This window comes from Geotrypetes seraphini, chromosome 1, assembly GCF_902459505.1.
Source record: "Geotrypetes seraphini chromosome 1, aGeoSer1.1, whole genome shotgun sequence".
NCBI lineage: Eukaryota > Metazoa > Chordata > Amphibia > Gymnophiona > Dermophiidae > Geotrypetes > Geotrypetes seraphini.
Genome location: NC_047084.1, coordinates 249,604,064 through 249,621,380, shown reverse-complemented (window position 1 = coordinate 249,621,380; position 17,317 = coordinate 249,604,064). Strand labels below are relative to the sequence as shown.

The 17,317-nt window shown below is 40.4% G+C and overlaps 1 protein-coding gene across 5 annotated transcripts in view; it reads right to left on the bottom strand.

Annotated features, from left to right (window-relative positions):
• Positions 1-17,317, bottom strand: part of BOD1L1 (biorientation of chromosomes in cell division 1 like 1) — a 425,195-nt gene that overhangs the window by 241,920 nt on the left and 165,958 nt on the right. For all 5 annotated transcript variants that reach the window (XM_033949017.1, XM_033949024.1, XM_033948998.1 and 2 more), the window contains one exon: positions 4,062-4,137. In XM_033949017.1, coding sequence (XP_033804908.1) covers positions 4,062-4,137 — 76 coding nt within the window. The remainder of the gene's footprint in view (positions 1-4,061; positions 4,138-17,317) is intronic.

The following is a 17,317-nucleotide window of genomic DNA, read 5'->3' as shown; positions in this document are numbered from 1 at the left end:
TTTAATTCATATGTCTGATAAAATTAAATCCTTGACTTTCTTGCACATTTCTGTGGAAGTTGCTTCCACAGACCAGCAAGTCTGAGGGTCATCTTCATTGGACTCTCTACCCCACTAAACTACTTGCTTGTTACTCCTTTGAACACTTTCACTGCTTCTGGAATTGTTGCAGTGTCTTCCTTTGTAAAGACAGACGCAAAGAATGAATTTAGTCTGTCTGCGATTTGTTTGTCTTCCTTGAAGTACCCTTTCCTTCCCTGGTCGTCCAGCGGTCCCACCGCCTCTTTTGCGGGTTTTCTCCCTTTCATGTACCTGAAGAAGGGCTTGAAGTTTTTGGCCTCCTGCGCTATTTTCTCCTCATAGTCCTTTTTGGCATCTCTCATCGCCCTGTGACACTTCTTCTGATCACCCTTGTGTTTGTTCCAAGTTTCGATTGTTTTCGTGCATTTCCATGCTTTGAAGGAGTCCTTCTTTTCTTTTATGGCTTCCTTCACCTCTTTAGTAAGCCACGCCGGTTCTCTTTTGCCTTTGGTTTTCTTTGCTTTGGATATCCGCGGAATGTAGAGGCTTTGTGCTTCCGTGATAGTATTTTTCAGAAGGGACCATGCCTGTTCTACCGTTTTGACTTTGCCCATTTTTTTCTTGATTCGTTGTTTCACCATGGCTCTCATGCTATCATATCTTCCCCTTTTGAAGTTTAAAGTTATGGTTGAGGTTTTGGTACTTCTCCCCTTCCCGATATCGAGTTTGAAGTTAATCATGTTGTGATCGCTCGTCCCCAGCGGAACCGTGACTTCTACTTCCTTTGCCGGCCCCGTAATGCCGTTTAGGACCAAGTCCAAGGTGACATTTCCTCTTGTCGTCTCTCCCACCAATTGTTCCAGGAAGCAGTCCCCTAGCACTTCCAGGAACATTGCCTCCTTGCCACAATTTTAATTTCCCAGGTTCCAGTCTATTCCTAGAAAATTGAAATCCCCCAAGATTAAGACATTACCTGTCTTATATTCGTGTTTAATTTCCTCTATCATTTCCATGTCTGTTTCTTCCACTTGCCCTGGCGGTCAATAGTAAAGGCCAATCTTTGTGTCAGCACCGTTGTGTCTGGGAATCTTTATCCAAAGGGATTCCAGCTTCTCTTTCTCTTCTGTCAGTCTCTCTCACAGATTCTATTTCTTCACGAACATATAGGGCAATACCTCCACCTTTCTGCCCCACTCTATCTCTTCTGTACAGTTTGTATCCCTGAAGTACTGTATCCCATTTGTTTTCATCATTCCACCAGGTTTCTGTTATGCCAATGATTTCCAGTTCGTCGTTCTTTGCTATTGCTTCTAATTCTCCCATTTTGTTTCTCAAACTTCTAGCGTTCGTATACATACATTTGAGTTCCCTTTGTGTTGCCTTCTTAGACTCTTTAAGCTTAGCAGTCTCCCCTGGTTCCTTCACGGTATCCTTCCTTGCTCCTGTATTGTCTCTCTTATATGCTTTGTGGTCATCCCCTCTTGTGTCTGAGTAGTTGTCCATAGTTCCTTCTTTGGGACATCCTGTCGCCCAGACCATCGACTGGTGGTCGACTGTCGGCTTTCCCGACCTTTAGTTTAAAGCCTTCTCGATGGCCTTCTTGATGTTGCCTGCCAATACTCTTGCTCCTTCCTCGTTGAGGTGCAGTCCGTCCTTCCTGTAGTACTTGCTTCTTCCCCAGAACATTGTCCAGTTGCGCACAAAGTCAAAGCCTTCCTCTTCGCACCATCGTCTTATCCAGGCATTGATTGCTTGTTGTTCCCCTTACCTCCTTCCATCCGCTCTTGGTACCGGGAAGATCTCGGAGAAGGCCATCTTCACCTCCCTGATCTTCAGTATTCTTCCAAGTGAACGGAGCTGGCCCTTCATTTCTTCCCTGTCATACTTCCGTCCGCTCACATCGTTGGTTCCCACATGGATAAGCACAAAGTGTCCTCTTCCCCTGCGCTGTCTATGATCCTGGAGATCCTGTTGGCCACATCCTTCACTCTTGCTCCCGGCAAGCAGGTGATGATTCTATCCTCTCTCCCTTCTGCGGTATAGCTGTCCACATGCCGTACGATGAAGTCTCCCATGATGATCCCCATCTTCTTTATTCGGTGGTTCCTTGGGGGTCATAAGTCTACATCCATGGTATAGGACCGATCTTCTCCTTCCTGCGAAACTCCTGAAGTTGTTTTCTGCTCTTCGGGTGGGGGGAGTGTCCTCCTGCAGTCTCCCTCTTACTCCTGGTGTGTGATCGCCCCTTGTCTCCGCTTCCTTTTCTCCAGAATTTGCAGGGATGTCTTCTCTTCTCTCATCCAGGCCTTCTTCCTGAGTTGTTCGGGTACAGTTCTCCACATGCTGCTGGTGTGCTTCCTCGATGTATCTTTCTAGTTCCTTGACCTCTTCGCTTGGAGTGAACTGGACTAGAAGCTTCTCCTGTTCGCGTATTTCCTCTTCAAAGGTGAGGAGTTCTTATCACTGAATGGTGAGGAGTTCTTATCACTGAACGGTGCTCCAAATCTAGCAATTTCTTACTTGATTTGCACAAGGATTCTCCTGACATCCTGTCGCTTGGAATGTTAGATTCACAATGAGCCGCAACTGTGCATGAGTAACCTTGAGACATGTCACAACATGCACAGACTTGTTTCAACACACTTGCTACTTTCTTTCATACTCAGTTAGATAAATTATTGAATGCCCCTCATACCTGAATGAGGGTTTCAACAAGACGAACATGAACAGATCAAGGAGAGAGCAGATCCCATTTACTTACCCTCCAATCAAAAATACTAAGTGAAAGACAACGTTTGAGGGCCCTTTATTATTCCAAGCAGGAAAACTGGACCCCAACATTATCAGAATTCTATCTGCAGAATCAGATTATAGAACTTTCCGAAAGGAAATAAAACTCTGTTATTCATGAAATGTGCCAGGATGAGCTAATTCCAACATAATGAATTGTTATCTCACTGGAAATGACCAGTTTATCTCTTATTGTAATCCACTTAAAATTGCAAAGTTAAGGCAGGAGTCAATAAATGTTATGTAAAATTACCCATGCGGATGCCTATGCTTATAAAACCTCTAAGTTGTAGTTTTAGTACAACACAAATAGCAAAAAACAATATTTTTTTCTCTCTAAGGTTTATAAATGGTATTCTTTGGTACTGGGACACCTATAGTCTGAAAAATTGGGTAGTTGTCACATGCCTGTGTGTTGGAGGTGGGGATTCTTCATACATATGGGAACAACAAACACTAGACTGGATTTAAATTTGAGTTCAACTGAAGGTAGCCAAGGTTACAACTGCAAACAGATACTAGTTAGGACCATGACAGTCTCCACCTTCCAGTTTGGCTGCAGTGAAGAAAAGGAAGTGATATGTTGCAGGTCAAAAAGGTTCCAGGTCAGCAAGATGTAAATATTGTACTGAATGACACCTGTTTTTCCAATTACAACAAGAATTGCCATTTCTCCTGTGCTTAACATTTGGTTAACAAGACTAAGGCAGTGTTTTCAACTATTATTCTTACAGGAAACAATTTTAAAATCCGTTTACAAGTATAAAATAGATTTATGCATAAAAATGGCTTTGCTTAAAATTAACTGCTTATCCACCACTACTCTACCAAGATCGTTTCCATGCACCATTTCTAACTACACGTGCAATGTTTTCTTAAGTTAATCACCCTTATTTTCTATTTTGTATTAATCTGTCTATATGTTCCACTTCTTACACCGTGTACGGTCTATAAAGATGTTTTAATAGTAGCATAACATAGTAGATGACGGCAGATAAAGACCGAATGGTCCATCCAGTCTGCCCAACCAGATTCAATTTAAATGTTTTAATTTTTTCTTTAATGTGTTTTATGTTGCAATTATAAGTAGCATACTATTCATTAATATGAATTGCTTGGATATTTTGACTGTTGTAATTGTCTAATGCCTATTTCTGGTATTCTTGCTATATACTGCCGCCGGTGAATTTCTTCAAAAAGGCAGTAAACTAACTGGATAATATACATGTAAAGATATGCACTTAACATACCTCATTCGTTTTTGGCATTTCCCTGGAACTTTCTTCAAAATATTCACACTTTCTTTTTCCACTGTCTTCACCAAACCTGAAAAACAAACACGAAAAACTATAAAAATATAGAACTGTGTTTTACTGAATGAAGACATTAGCCTTAAATGTGGCTCATTTCTTTTCTGGCAAGATACATGAATAATATTAGCAACATATCATCTTTTACTGTTGCTCATATCACTTGCCCAATAATGAAAACTACTTTTCCACAATAAACGATTCATAATTTTTAACAGACTTCAAGAGAAAAAGGGAAGTATAAAAGAATGCAAAATAAAGGTTGATTCTTTCAGGTGCTGATATCAGCAGACATATGGACTGTAATTAAGTTAGCTTCTAAAATCTCATAATCTTTTGTAATTTGATTTGATTTACTTTTATTGAAGATGAACTGAACACATGAAAACTGATGCTTAGCAGGTAATTTAGAAGGCATAGGAAGCTTTAAAAAAATACATGAATTTTCCAAGTTGCCATAGATTCTGTTTTCTTTTCCATCTGTAGCATATTCTTTATTATTAATTTGTGCTCAAAATGACTGAGAAAACACCCCTAAATAATGCATTCTTCGATAGATATAAGAAAGGGTGTTCCTTTTATGAAATTCCTCCCTAATAAAGCAAGACAGTGAAAAGAAGGAAAATACATATATTGAGCTATAATAGGCATCTCAGAGTCCTGGTGGAAGGAGGACAATCAATGGGACACAATGTTACCTGGGTACAAATTATAACACAAGGATAGATGAGATCAAATTGAAGAGGGGGGGGGGGGGAGTTGCGATCTATGTTAAAGAAGGAATTGAATCAAACAAAATAAAGATTCTGCATGACAAATACAAGTGTGGAATCCATATGGATATAAATTTCATGTGTGAAGGGAAGGAATATGGAGATACCCCAAGTCAGAATGAGCAGACAGATAAAGGAATGTTTTCAGAAAGTAGGAAAGCTGGCAAATTTGACAACAGTATACTAATGAGTGATTTCAATTACTACCTACGATAATGAGCTAGAAGCACTCAAAACAGAATGTAATAGCTTCTATGTAAATTCTTCAATGAGCATCCTGCCAATTAAGTGGCAAGTGGCACATATCTGGTTACACGATTTAAATAAGGAGATGGTGGGTGTCCGCCACAACATGCAAGCAGCTTTAGAAGAAATCAAAACTGAAGTAAAAGATCTTGGAGCACAAGTAGAAGTATTGGAGGACCACATGGCCCAGTTGGCAGAAGAGGTAAAAATGACTCAGGGCTCTGAGCAAAGCTATGATACCCTCATTAAAGACCTCCAACTACAGGTGGAAGATCTCGAGAATCACTCAAGATACTGTAATGTATATTGTAATGACAGCTTTCCCTTTTTTTATGCTTTTGATATTGATGACAGATGGACCTGGTGTATACAGTAAGCTGTTTATTTGAAAAACTTAATAAAAATTTCAATGAGAAAAAAAAAAATAAAGAATACAAACTGAAGAATATGAGGTCAAGGGAATGTTAGCTGCCTTGATCTAAACTTTCCTTATGGTTAGCAAAGAATTCCATTGAAAGGGCATATATTCTTTGTAAGTTTGGATTGAAGGGGCATATATTCTTTGTAAGTTTTTCTATTCTTGCTTATGTAAAAGGAACTCCTGAAACAGTTAACATTTTGCCAAGGAAAAAAACCACAAGGCCTTTTCTTTTTGTGTTCTGAGCTCTGTGGCTCCATTGTGTTCTGTAGTTCTTGTTTTGATAAGAAACATTTGTTACAGGAAACATTGCTAGACTTTAGACCTAGACCTTTCCTCTTACTTTTTATTTTCGTTTAGGGATTTTCACCCATTCCCTCAAACAGTTGGTCATCTGACTTTTTTACCCAATAACATCAGCGGCTGCAGTTTAAATCGGAGGCGTTTTCCTCCGTTAAGTGCCATTTTCTGCCTCACTTTCCAAGCTATGCCAGAGGAATCACCAGTCTTAATACAGTCCAGTTGTTCCTGAAGAAGGGGGTGTACACCCCCGAAACGGAGTCCCGTTGGACGGATGATGTCTCACATCGGCTGGCTGTTCTATTGTTCAGAGAAGCTAAGTACTTCCATTCATTGACTGGCTTGGTTTAGATTTGGACAGATTTGGACACTTTCCTTCCTTGTTTGGCCCCCCTGACAAGGAGTAGAGACAAGAGTTTCCTTGACTAATTAACATTTGTGTGTTTTTTTGATTCATTATAATCTTTTTTCACACGTAGCACTTTTTGGGGGTGCACTTGATTTATTCTCACAAACAGGTAGAACCCGGGGATGTATCACAGTTCACACTCTTTCTGAGTGTCAGCCGGTGACAGCCTTTCCCCAAGTGGGCGGCTGTGTTACTGAGGGTTCTCCTGTTTCACATTATACCCTTTGCAGGTTAACTTAGGTCGAGGTCAGAGTTCTCTTGTCTCTCCCCCTTGTCGGTTTGTTTTCTTGGGGTTGGGGAGGTTTTGCTATAGTTATATTTTTTCCTCCCTATATATTTTTTTGGGTTTGTGTTTTGCAGACCTTAGACAGGACAGTATTATATGCCATAATGGAAACTTCCCACTATTTCCCCCTCCCCTTATGTTTGATACCCTTTTTTCATTGCTTTTATGTATCCTGTTACCATATATGGTTTTTCTTACAGTTATATGCTAAAAAAACTGACCCATGTGAAATGCTATAAAAGGTGTATGCAGTACTCTGAATAAAGAAGAGAGAGAAATATCTTTTTGCCTATTTGCATGTGTGTTTGTGTGTGCATGTGACAGCAGGACAGCAGAACGAGGCTAATACAAATTGGGACCTGGTTGTTTCAGCTGGGGGCTCGCCCGGGAGTGGAGATGGTGCCGGGACTCTAAGTGGGTATCTGTTTTCTAGTGCTCACTGGTCTCTGCCCTCTTCCATGCCCTTATTTAGTTACTGAGGCTTTTGGCAAGTCTCTTGAGACTTTTGGTAAGTTTCTCGGAGTTTTGGTAACTCCTGCAGTACTTTTGAGTGGCCACACGTTCTTTTGGGAAGAACAAAATTATTAATAGACACGCATGCCCTGCTCTGTCGTCTGTGGGGAAAAAAGCTTTGTGCATGACTAATATTTTGAATCCCTCCTTCGGCTGCTACCTCTGCTTTGAAGGAAACTTCTGTTGCTTCTTGTGCTGTGTTTCCGTGTCTTTTGACTGCCCACCCTATGATCTCTGTTGCGCAGTTTTCAGAAATGATTTGTTCTGTGCTGGCTCATGGAAAAAAAAAATTCCGTTTTACGGGCTCTCTTTCTTGTGCGGAGCAAGGCTGATGCTTTTCTCACTGACCATCTGGCTGTCTGCCAGAAAGATTTGCAAGTTGTAAATTATCTCTGTGCTCCTCTGGTCACACTAGTCACCGACCTCAAGGAATGTGATTTTGGTTTACTCTTTCTGACTTAAAGCAACATTCCTCTGATTTGCAGTTTGAATTAAACAGAGCACAAGTACTTTTGACTGCCAGACCAGCTCCTGTTAGAACTTACTTACATGAATGCTGAACCTTTTATGGGAATTAATGGGATTCTGACTAAATCCTACTCTACTACACCCCTGTCTGTAGCCCATCCAGATACAGGCTCTACTTTATTCTAGCACTCTTTTCTTATTATTCCCCAATGCCCTGTAAGTCTGGGCTTCTGCTGACACTGATGTAGGCTCTATTTCATGCACCCCCTATACAAAGGGGATTGCAAAGAGGTAAAAAAAAAATCTGCCCATGAGACCCCTTAAACTATTTATATCCTCCCTGTAAAACCCTAGGGGGAGAGGGGACGTTAGGAGAAAATAATTTGAGACGGTGCCTTAAACAGAGATAGATGGAGCTGAACGAGTCAGGAGGAGAGAAAACATTTCCTCGTGACTAGAGTTGAAACTTATTAAAAACTTTCTCACATTCAGAATAGGAAGGGGGAGCAGTAAGCTGATATAGATAAGACTCAGGAAGAAAGAGAGCTTTAGTATTTGAGCTAATGCGAACAGAATTTCCTAAAGCAAGGAAGCAAGTGATGCTTTGGAATTCTATAATTTTTACCGGTGCTTAGGAACCATTTTGCATATTTGAAAGGAGATTGTCAATTTTTTTTGTTTGTTTGTGTTGTGCCTAGCAAAAAGGAACTGGGAATTATTAGCAAACGCTGCTTTGATGCAGTGGCACAATGCCAATTTGCCAGTCCTTATTTTAACTATTTATATTTAGAGGACCTGTTCTTATGTTTCTTTATTCTAACTGTGGTATGCACACCGTATTTGTAGGGGATTTTCTGTTTTCCCTCCACCCCTATGGCCAGCACTTTTTGGCTGTCCCTCTTTTTCTTTTACAAGAGACGGGGGGAGAACCGCTTTTAATCATGAGATGTAACATCTCAACCTTGCCAGTTATGGCAGGATTGCAGAAGACAATGCAATCATTTTTTGAGTAATTATGGAGAACAAATGTTAAATGAGTTTGAATTAAAAAAAACAACAACAAAGAAAACCCAACACTGTGTGATAACTTAGCTAGGTAGACCTGTGATTGTAGGAGCCAAGAACTAGTTTTCTGATCTACATGAACAATTTATGTATTAATAGTTTTAGAATATCTTTTGGCTTTAGGAGACATTAGAATTCTTTTATAAAGCTGTGGGTGTGTGACTTTTGCTAGCACCAACTTAAGATGGCAGAATTCAAAGGAGCTTAAAAAAAAAAAATTTTTAGGGGTAATTTTCGATAATAAACTTACTTTTCACGACCATATTAGTAACATGAAAACTACCTTTTATAGATTACGTAAAATTTGCTCTATTTCAAAATTTCTATGTCCCAATTCACTTAACATTCTGATTCACTCTTTGGTGATGTCTAAAATAGACTACTGCAATTCTCTATTTAAAGGAATTGCTTTACATGAAATAAAACGTCTTCAAATTATACAAAATGCATCAATTAAATTAATAACCAAATCCAGAAAATTCGACCATGTAACACCACTTCTTAAAAATGCTCACTGGCTTCCAGTTATTCACAGAATAACTTTTAAACTTTGTATAATCATCTTCAAAACTCTATATAATATGACCCCTGCTTTTTTATTTAAATTATTAATTCCATATTCTGCAAGGAGAATTTTAAGATCCAACGAACAAAGCTTACTGTCTATTCCTTCATTAAAAAGTATAAATACGAGAAGGCAATTTATTTTTTCATGTACTGCACCTCAGACTTGGAATCCCCTCCCTATTTTTTTAAGGGATGAGAAGAAATTCGGAAAATTTAAAAGTAACTTAAAAACTTTTCTTTTTAAAGATGCCTTTGCAAACTGATTTTATTATGTTACCACTCTATTTTACTTTATTACATTTTTTTAAACTACAACCCTTGTGTATTTTCCCTGAATGTCTCTTCTTTACTTTAATGAATTGTATTTCATCCCTCCTTACCTAATGTTAAGAGTATGTTAAACAGTGTTATTTAGTTTTTTAAAAATATTCGTATGTATTGTACTGTTACCTAACAAATGTAAATTTTAATGTGTACATCGCTTTGAAGTTTGATTAAGCGATTCATTAAGATACCTAATAAACTTGAAACTTGAAAGGCTTAGTATTTGGAATTTAATTGAGTTTTTAACTTGGAAACTTGGTCAAAGAAGGCATTGGGGAAACAAAACAAGATACAGAGAAAGAGAAATTGGTGATGTGGCTGATGTGAATTTGGTGTAGCAAAGATGCATGAAAGTTGCCGAAAGTTGCAGACAGATAGTGTACGTTGCTAAAAAGGGATGTATCACGTGTTTGAAAGTATGTGCATGTATTATGTCCTTATTATAAGGGATATTCTAGTTGGAATAGGCAGGTGTGAGTAAAGTTCCAAGTTACTTTTGTTTAGGTAAGCTCTTTGGGGTAGGAACTGTATAAAGCAACTATGAATTGACACTAGCTCATATGTTCTAGTGGAAAGTGCAATTTACTACTTTAATCTGTTAAGCCCAGTGTTTCATTTTTTTGTTTTGTTTTACAGTACACCACTGTACAAGTCTCTTTTACAGGTCTGGGAGATGCAGCTTGTTGGCAACTGCGGTATATAAATTGTTATTATTATTATTATTTACCACCGGTATCTGGCAAGGGGCGTTTCCCCTACCACTTTTCTTTTTTCTTAACAGTGGGTATGTGTTTCCTTATGATGATGATGTGAAGGCAGGCAGTTGGAATACATACATAGCTATCATGAATCAGTTTTGGCACAAATAATCTTTTGCTGAACTGAAAGAAAAAAAAAATAACAGGAAGAAAAAGTTGTGCTTCAAGTAACCTTGAAATGACCTTGCACTTTAAGATTTAAAATATTAATTTTTCCTCTTAGCATTGCCACTGCAATACTTCATACTACCTCTGTACCTAACCCTGGACACTGTATCTTGCTTTACCTAGTAAGATCTGCCTATTTCTGTAGATTGAAGCCAGTTGTGTCCCTGATTGCATTATCTCTTACGACATGCCCTATGCCTGACAATGGAGCCCATTGACACCATTTTTTTTTGTTTTCTCTTAGACGTTAGACTCTAGACCAGTTGATTATGCCTTTTCTGATTATTGATTGTTGTGCCATGTGTTCTCAGGAAAATTACTTTGCTCATGTGTGCACACAAATATGCCTGGTTCTATGATGCTGTTTTTCTTCTTCCTTTTGTATAATTGTGTTTATTTGCGGATTTAAGTTCAGCCTGACTCCATGACGGATGAAAGCAAGTTTAAGGACTACTGGAGCTCTATGTTTGTTTGTGCCATGTAATCTCTGTGTTGTCTGTCTGTTTGGTTTGTGGGGTACCCCGGAAAACATACCATTGGCCTTTTTTTGGGGGGGAGTTTTTTATCCCCATTTTTTGCATTTTTGTTTTTTTCCTATCTAAATTGCACAATATCTTTTTTAGTTTTTGTTTTCATGGCCTGAGCGCTGCTTAGTTAGGGGTTATATTATTAAGACAAAGGTTCTATACAGTGTTGATTCCATGGTGCCCACTGGATATGATCAATTCACACATTTCTGGTATATTGGGTTTTTATGTGTCCTACACTGAGTATATCTTTATGGTCTTTCTTGAATGCCTTACTAGTTGTGTGCAACCCACACCAACTTATCACCCTGTCCTCTTATGAACATTGTGTATCTGCCTATTGTCTCTCATTTCCGTACTTATACCAAGTCAATGTCCTCCTTTGACTCACCTCCCTGGACTTTAGCTGCTGGATGATACTTTAACTCCTTTCAAGCTGGTGTGTCCCTCCCTATCTGTGCAGACACCTTTCTCTCCGAGTATGGCCCTTACCAGTTTAAAGAGACTGATACCCCTGCAACACCACATCCTAACCTTTTAATTTCTTGGACTGGAACTGTTTACAAGTGTTTGAGTGTAACTGGCAGCTTATGGTTTACTGCAACCCCCACCTGGTGCTTTAGCAGGTGCTCAGGGCCCCCCTCATTACCCTCCTCACCCAGTGCCTTTGTATTTTGATGCATGCATGTTATTTGATGTTGTTTACGATCATGGTACTGCTCCTCATACTGTTCCTCAATTGGCAGCATTATCTCAAATGTGTTCTATAGCTTAATGCATTTCAAGCAATGCCCCTATGAGGACACCTTCACTCATGGAGAAGCCTGTCCTTTATGGGAACGTGTCTCATGTGCTATTTTCTGTTATGTTTCCCCCGTTTTTCTGCACATATGAAAGTAGATTTTGTTTTTCCTGTCACATCTAGGACAGTTTGCTGAATCTATAGACCAGACTCTTAATGTCAGAAATTGTTTTGTCTGTGGTGGGACCGGTATGGGAGAACAGTGTACACAGCTGGATATGCTAGATTTGCCTTCACAGAACCTCTCTTTCACATCAGCCCCACGACTTCCACTGTGGGCCTTGCGGACTTCCATTATTGCATCTTCAATTTATCAGGACCTCCTCTTCAGTACCTGCTCCATGGAACTTCCTACGCCTGATGACAAGCTCCTGATGATTGATATTGGCTCTGTGGCCTGTTTGCTTACCCTTGGCTGCCTGCTCACCAGACTGTTACATGTGTACTTGGATCCATCCCAGCTCCTTTCTGCTACTGCTGGCTAATGGCGAACGCCTGGGAGCCCCTGTGTTCGACACTAGGGGTCACCAAAAGCGGTTAGCACTCTCCACCCCTTACAGATTGAAAAATGGGGTGACAACTGGCTTGCTGAATGGATCATTGCTGCTTTGGATCTGTTACGTCTGGCAAAGATGGCTCCTGGGGTTGTCAGACCCCAATCTACCTGCTCAACTGCATACTTCACTTGCAGGCTGTTCTTGAACTTTTGTACTGCTATGTACCAGAATCGCCTGTCTCTAGATTACCAGCTGTGGAAGATGGCGTCTGTGCCAAGTTCCACCTTTCTAACTACTACCTTGACCTTGATGATGATGGTCCCTTGCTCGAGAAAGATGTGGACTGCATCACCACACTGGCTCATGTTCCTCTCTGAACCTGGCGTGACCTCCCTGCTGACTGACTCTTTCGCTCTTGGCTGCCTGCCTTGCCTGGTTCCTGTGATTCCATGATATTGTCAACTCTGCTGTTCATCACTCTACTGTAGCCCTGGCTAGTACCTACCAGTCCCTATCACAGACCCCCGCCCTTCCTGGAAGCTTTGACCCCATGTCTATATTGGTGTTCTTGGTGTCCCAAGAGGGGTTAAAACACCTTCTTATTGAAATATATATCATAGGACATATCTGGAATATCTCTCCCTCCAAGCTCATGCTGTGCACTTATGATGTCATTTTCATGACGTAAGAGGGGATTGAAGGGGCATATATTCTTTGTAAGTTTTTCTATTCTTGCTTATGTAAAAGGAACTGCTGAAACAGTTAACATTTTGCCAAGGAAAAAAACCACAAGGCCTTTTCTTTTTGTGTTCTGAGCTCTGTGTCTCCATTGTGTTCTGTAGTTCTTGTTTTGATAAGAAACATTTGTTACAGGAAACATTGCTAGACCTTAGACAGGACAGTATTATACGCCATAATGCAACCTTCCCACTATTTCCCCCTCCCCTTATGTTTGCTACCCTTTTCTCGTTGCTTTTATGTATCCTGTTACCATATATGGTCTTTCCTACAGTCATATGCTAAAAAAACTGACCCATGTGAAATGCTATAAAAGGTGTATGCAGTACTCTGAATAAAGAAGAAGAGAGAAAGATATCTTTTTGCTTATTTGCATGTGTGTTTGTGTGTGTGTGACAGCAGAACGAGGCTAATACAAATTGGGACCTGGTCGTTTCATCCATCAATAGTTTCCTATAAATATTCTCTGATTAAAGTACAGTCAAACTAAAAATGAAGTTACCTGTAGCAAATGTTCTTGGATGACAGAAGCACAAAAACAAAAAAAACAAAGAACCCCCCCTTTGTGATAAAACCACAGAACCATAAAAGTAGGAGTAGACCAAAAGACTTCCGCTTGAAGAAACATTTGCAGAAGACAAGAAAGTAGAAAAAGAGCAACTGGAACTAACCTCATGGAAAAATAAATCTCCAGACAACAAAGATAAAAAAAGGAATTTATTGACTGAAATGCGTTAGCTTCGGGCAATATACAAGGTCTGACAATTAAGTTCGCAAATTCATCCTGAAAAAAAGTGCTATATATCTCATTGCTGAATATCACTAAGGTACACCTTCGAAGTACTCCCCTTTGCTCAGGAAGACTGCAACATGTAACACAGAAACATCCACCTTCACTAATATTATCTCTACAGAATTCCTTCGCTCCACTAGTGCACTGCGATACTCAAGAAAACAGAAGGGAGGTGGGACTGGAACCAATGAAGGTAACTCAAGAGAACAAGCGCACCCTAAGTACAAATAAAAAAGCCAAAAACAGAAAACTATTACTGTTGGGGGATTCCATCATCAGAGGTATTAACCTTGGAACACAGGGCGAGGAGACCAAAATAGTGAAATGTTTTCCAGGATCCTCAGCTACCAGGAGTTCCAGGCAAATACTGACTATAATTAAGGAAGAAACTAAGTATTTTAACACTGATGTTGTTATCCATCTGGGAACAAATGACCTGGCCAACAACTCCACACTTGCAGCACAGAAAGCTTTTCTGTGAGGGCATGAAACCTTTTGTAAAGACTTTAGCTTTTTCTGAAATACTGCCTGCACATGGAAAGGGAGAGCAAAGAGTGAAAAACACAGAAGACTTTAATAGATGGCTCAGAGCCTGGTGTCATCAAGAAGACTTCAGGTACATAGGAGGATGGGGAAATACATGGAAGGACAAGAAGCTATATTGCACTGATGGGCTACATATTACTACAGCAGGAAAAAGAAACCTTGCAGAGAAATTTAGACAATATTTTTCTAGGCATTTAAACTAGAAGGTGGGGGTGGTGTATGTACGAAGGACAATTATAGAGAACACCCCCGGCAAAAGAAAAGATGTGATAGTAGTAAAGATTGCAGCATAAACAATATCAGCAACTCATTTCTTAGTATTGCAATGGAAAGTGAAACGACACAAAAATCCATATGAAAAGGAGATTATCGCTGAAAAATAGCTGGAAAGCGATGACCACAAATGCTCACAGTCTAAGCAACAAAGTTCATGATCTGCAAGCCCTGATGTTAGAGGCAGATCTAGATATTGTTGCTATCACAGAGACATGGTTCAGTAAATCACATGGATGGGATGCAAACATACCGGGATATAATCTTTTTAGGAAGGACAGAGATGGTCATAAAGGTGGAGGAGTAGCTCTCTATGTAAAGATCAATATCCAAGCGACCGAAATGCAAGGGACCTGGGGAGAGGAAGAAGCGATATGGATTGCTCTGAAAAGAGAAGATGGAACTTCTATCTACGTGGGTGTAGTCTACAGACCTCTGACTCAATCGCAGCAAATTGATAAGGATCTGATTGTAGATATCCAAAAGTTTGGAAGGAAAGAGGAGGTTCTGCTGTTGGGAGATTTCAACCTGCCAGATGCGGACTGGAATGTTCCGTCTGCGGAATCGGAAAGAAGTAGGGAAAATGTGGATGCCTTTCAAGAGGCTCTGCTCAGACAAATGGTGACGGAACCCACAAGGGAAAAAGCGATATTGGATCTGGTCCTCACAAATGGAGAGAGTATCTCTAATGTTCGAGTGGGTGCTCACCTGGGAAATAGCGATCATCAAACGGTTTGGTTTGATATAACAGCTAAAGTGGAGAGTGGCCGCACGATGCTTAAAGTCCTAGATTTCAAACGTACGGACTTTAATGCAATGGGAAAGTACCTGAAGAAAGAGCTGTTAGGATGGGAGGACATAAGAGAAGTGGAAAGACAGTGGTCTAAGCTGAAAGGAGCGATAAAAATGGCTACGGACCTTTATGTGAAGAAAATCAAGAAAAACAAGAAAAAAAGGAAGCCGATATGGTTCTCCAACCTAGTGGCTGAGAAAATAAAGGCGAAAGAGTTGGCGTTCGTGAAATATAAAAAAACCCAAGAAGAGGAGAGCAGAAAGGACTACAGGGTGAAACTGAAAGAAGCCAAGAGAGAGATACGTTTGGCGAAGGCACAGGCGGAAGAACAAATGGCTAAAAATGTAAAAAAGGGAGATAAAAATTTTTTCTGATATATTAGTGAAAGGAGGAAGATAAAAAATGGAATTGCTAGGCTAAAAGATGCTGGGAACAAATATGTGGAGAGTGATGAGGAGAAAGAAAATGTGCTAAACAAATACTTCTGTTCTGTGTTCACAGAAGAAAATCCTGGAGAAGGACCGAGATTATCTGGCAAAGTTACATGAGAAAATGGAGTAGATTCTGCGCCGTTCACAGAGGAGGGTGTTTATGAGCAACTTGAAAAACTGAAGGTGGACAAAGCGATGGGACCAGACGGGATCCATCCCAGGATACTAAGGGAGCTCAGAGAGGTTCTGGCGAGTCCTATTAAAGACTTGTTCAACAAATCTCTGGAGACGGTAGTGATTCCTGGGGATTGGAGGAGAGCGGATGTGGTCCTTATTCATAAAAGTGGTCACAGGGATGAAGCAGGAAACTACAGGCCGGTGAGCCTCACTTCAGTTGTTGGAAAAATAATGGAAGTGTTGCTGAAAGAAAGGATAGTGTACTTCCTTGAATCTAATGGGTTACAGGATCCGAGGCAACATGGCTTTACAAAAGGTAAATCGTGCCAAACGAACCTGATTGAATTTTTTGATTGGGTGACCAGAGAGCTGGATCGAGGACATATGCTAGATGTAATTTACTTGGATTTCAGCAAAGCCTTTGATACAGTTCCTCATAGGAGGCTGTTAGAACAAACTTGAAGGGCTGAAGTTAGGACCCAAAGTGGTGAACTGGGTCAGAAACTGGCTGTCGGACAGACGCTAGAGGGTGGTGGTTAATGGAAGTCGCTCGAAGGAAGGAAAGGTGACTAGTGGAATCCCTCAGGGTTCGGTGCTGGGGCCAATCCTGTTCAATATGTTTGTGAGTGACATTGCTGAAGGGTTAGAAGGAAAAGTGTGCCTTTTTGCAGATGATACCAAGATTTGTAACAGAGTAGACACCGAAGAGGGAGTGGAAAATATGAAAAAGGATCTGCAAAAGTTAGAGGAATGGTCTAATGCCTGGCAACTAAAATTCAATGCAATGAAATGCAGAGTAATGCATTTGGGGATTAATAATAGGAAGGAACCGTATATGCTGGGAGGAGAGAAGCTGATATGCACAGACGGGGAGAGGGACCTTGGGGTTATAGTGTCCGAAGATCTAAAGGCGAAAAAACAGTGTGACAAGGCAGTGGCTGCTGTCAGAAGGATGCTGGGCTGTATAAAGAGAGGCGTAGTCAGTAGAAGGAAGAAGGTGTTGACGCCCCTGTATAGGTCATTGGTGAGGCCCCACTTGGAGTATTGTGTTCAGTTTTGGAGACCTATCTGGCGAAAGACGTAAGAAGACTTGAGGTGGTCCAGAGGAGGGCGACGAAAATGATATGAGGCTTGCGCCAGAAGACGTATGAGGAGAGACTGGAAGCCCTGAATATGTATACCCTAGAGGAAAGGAGAGACAGGGGTGATATGATTCAGACGTTCAAATACTTGAAGGGTATTAACGTAGAACAAAATCTTTTCCAGAGAAAGGAAAATGGTAAAAGCAGAGGACATAATTTGAGGTTGAGGGATGGTAGATTCA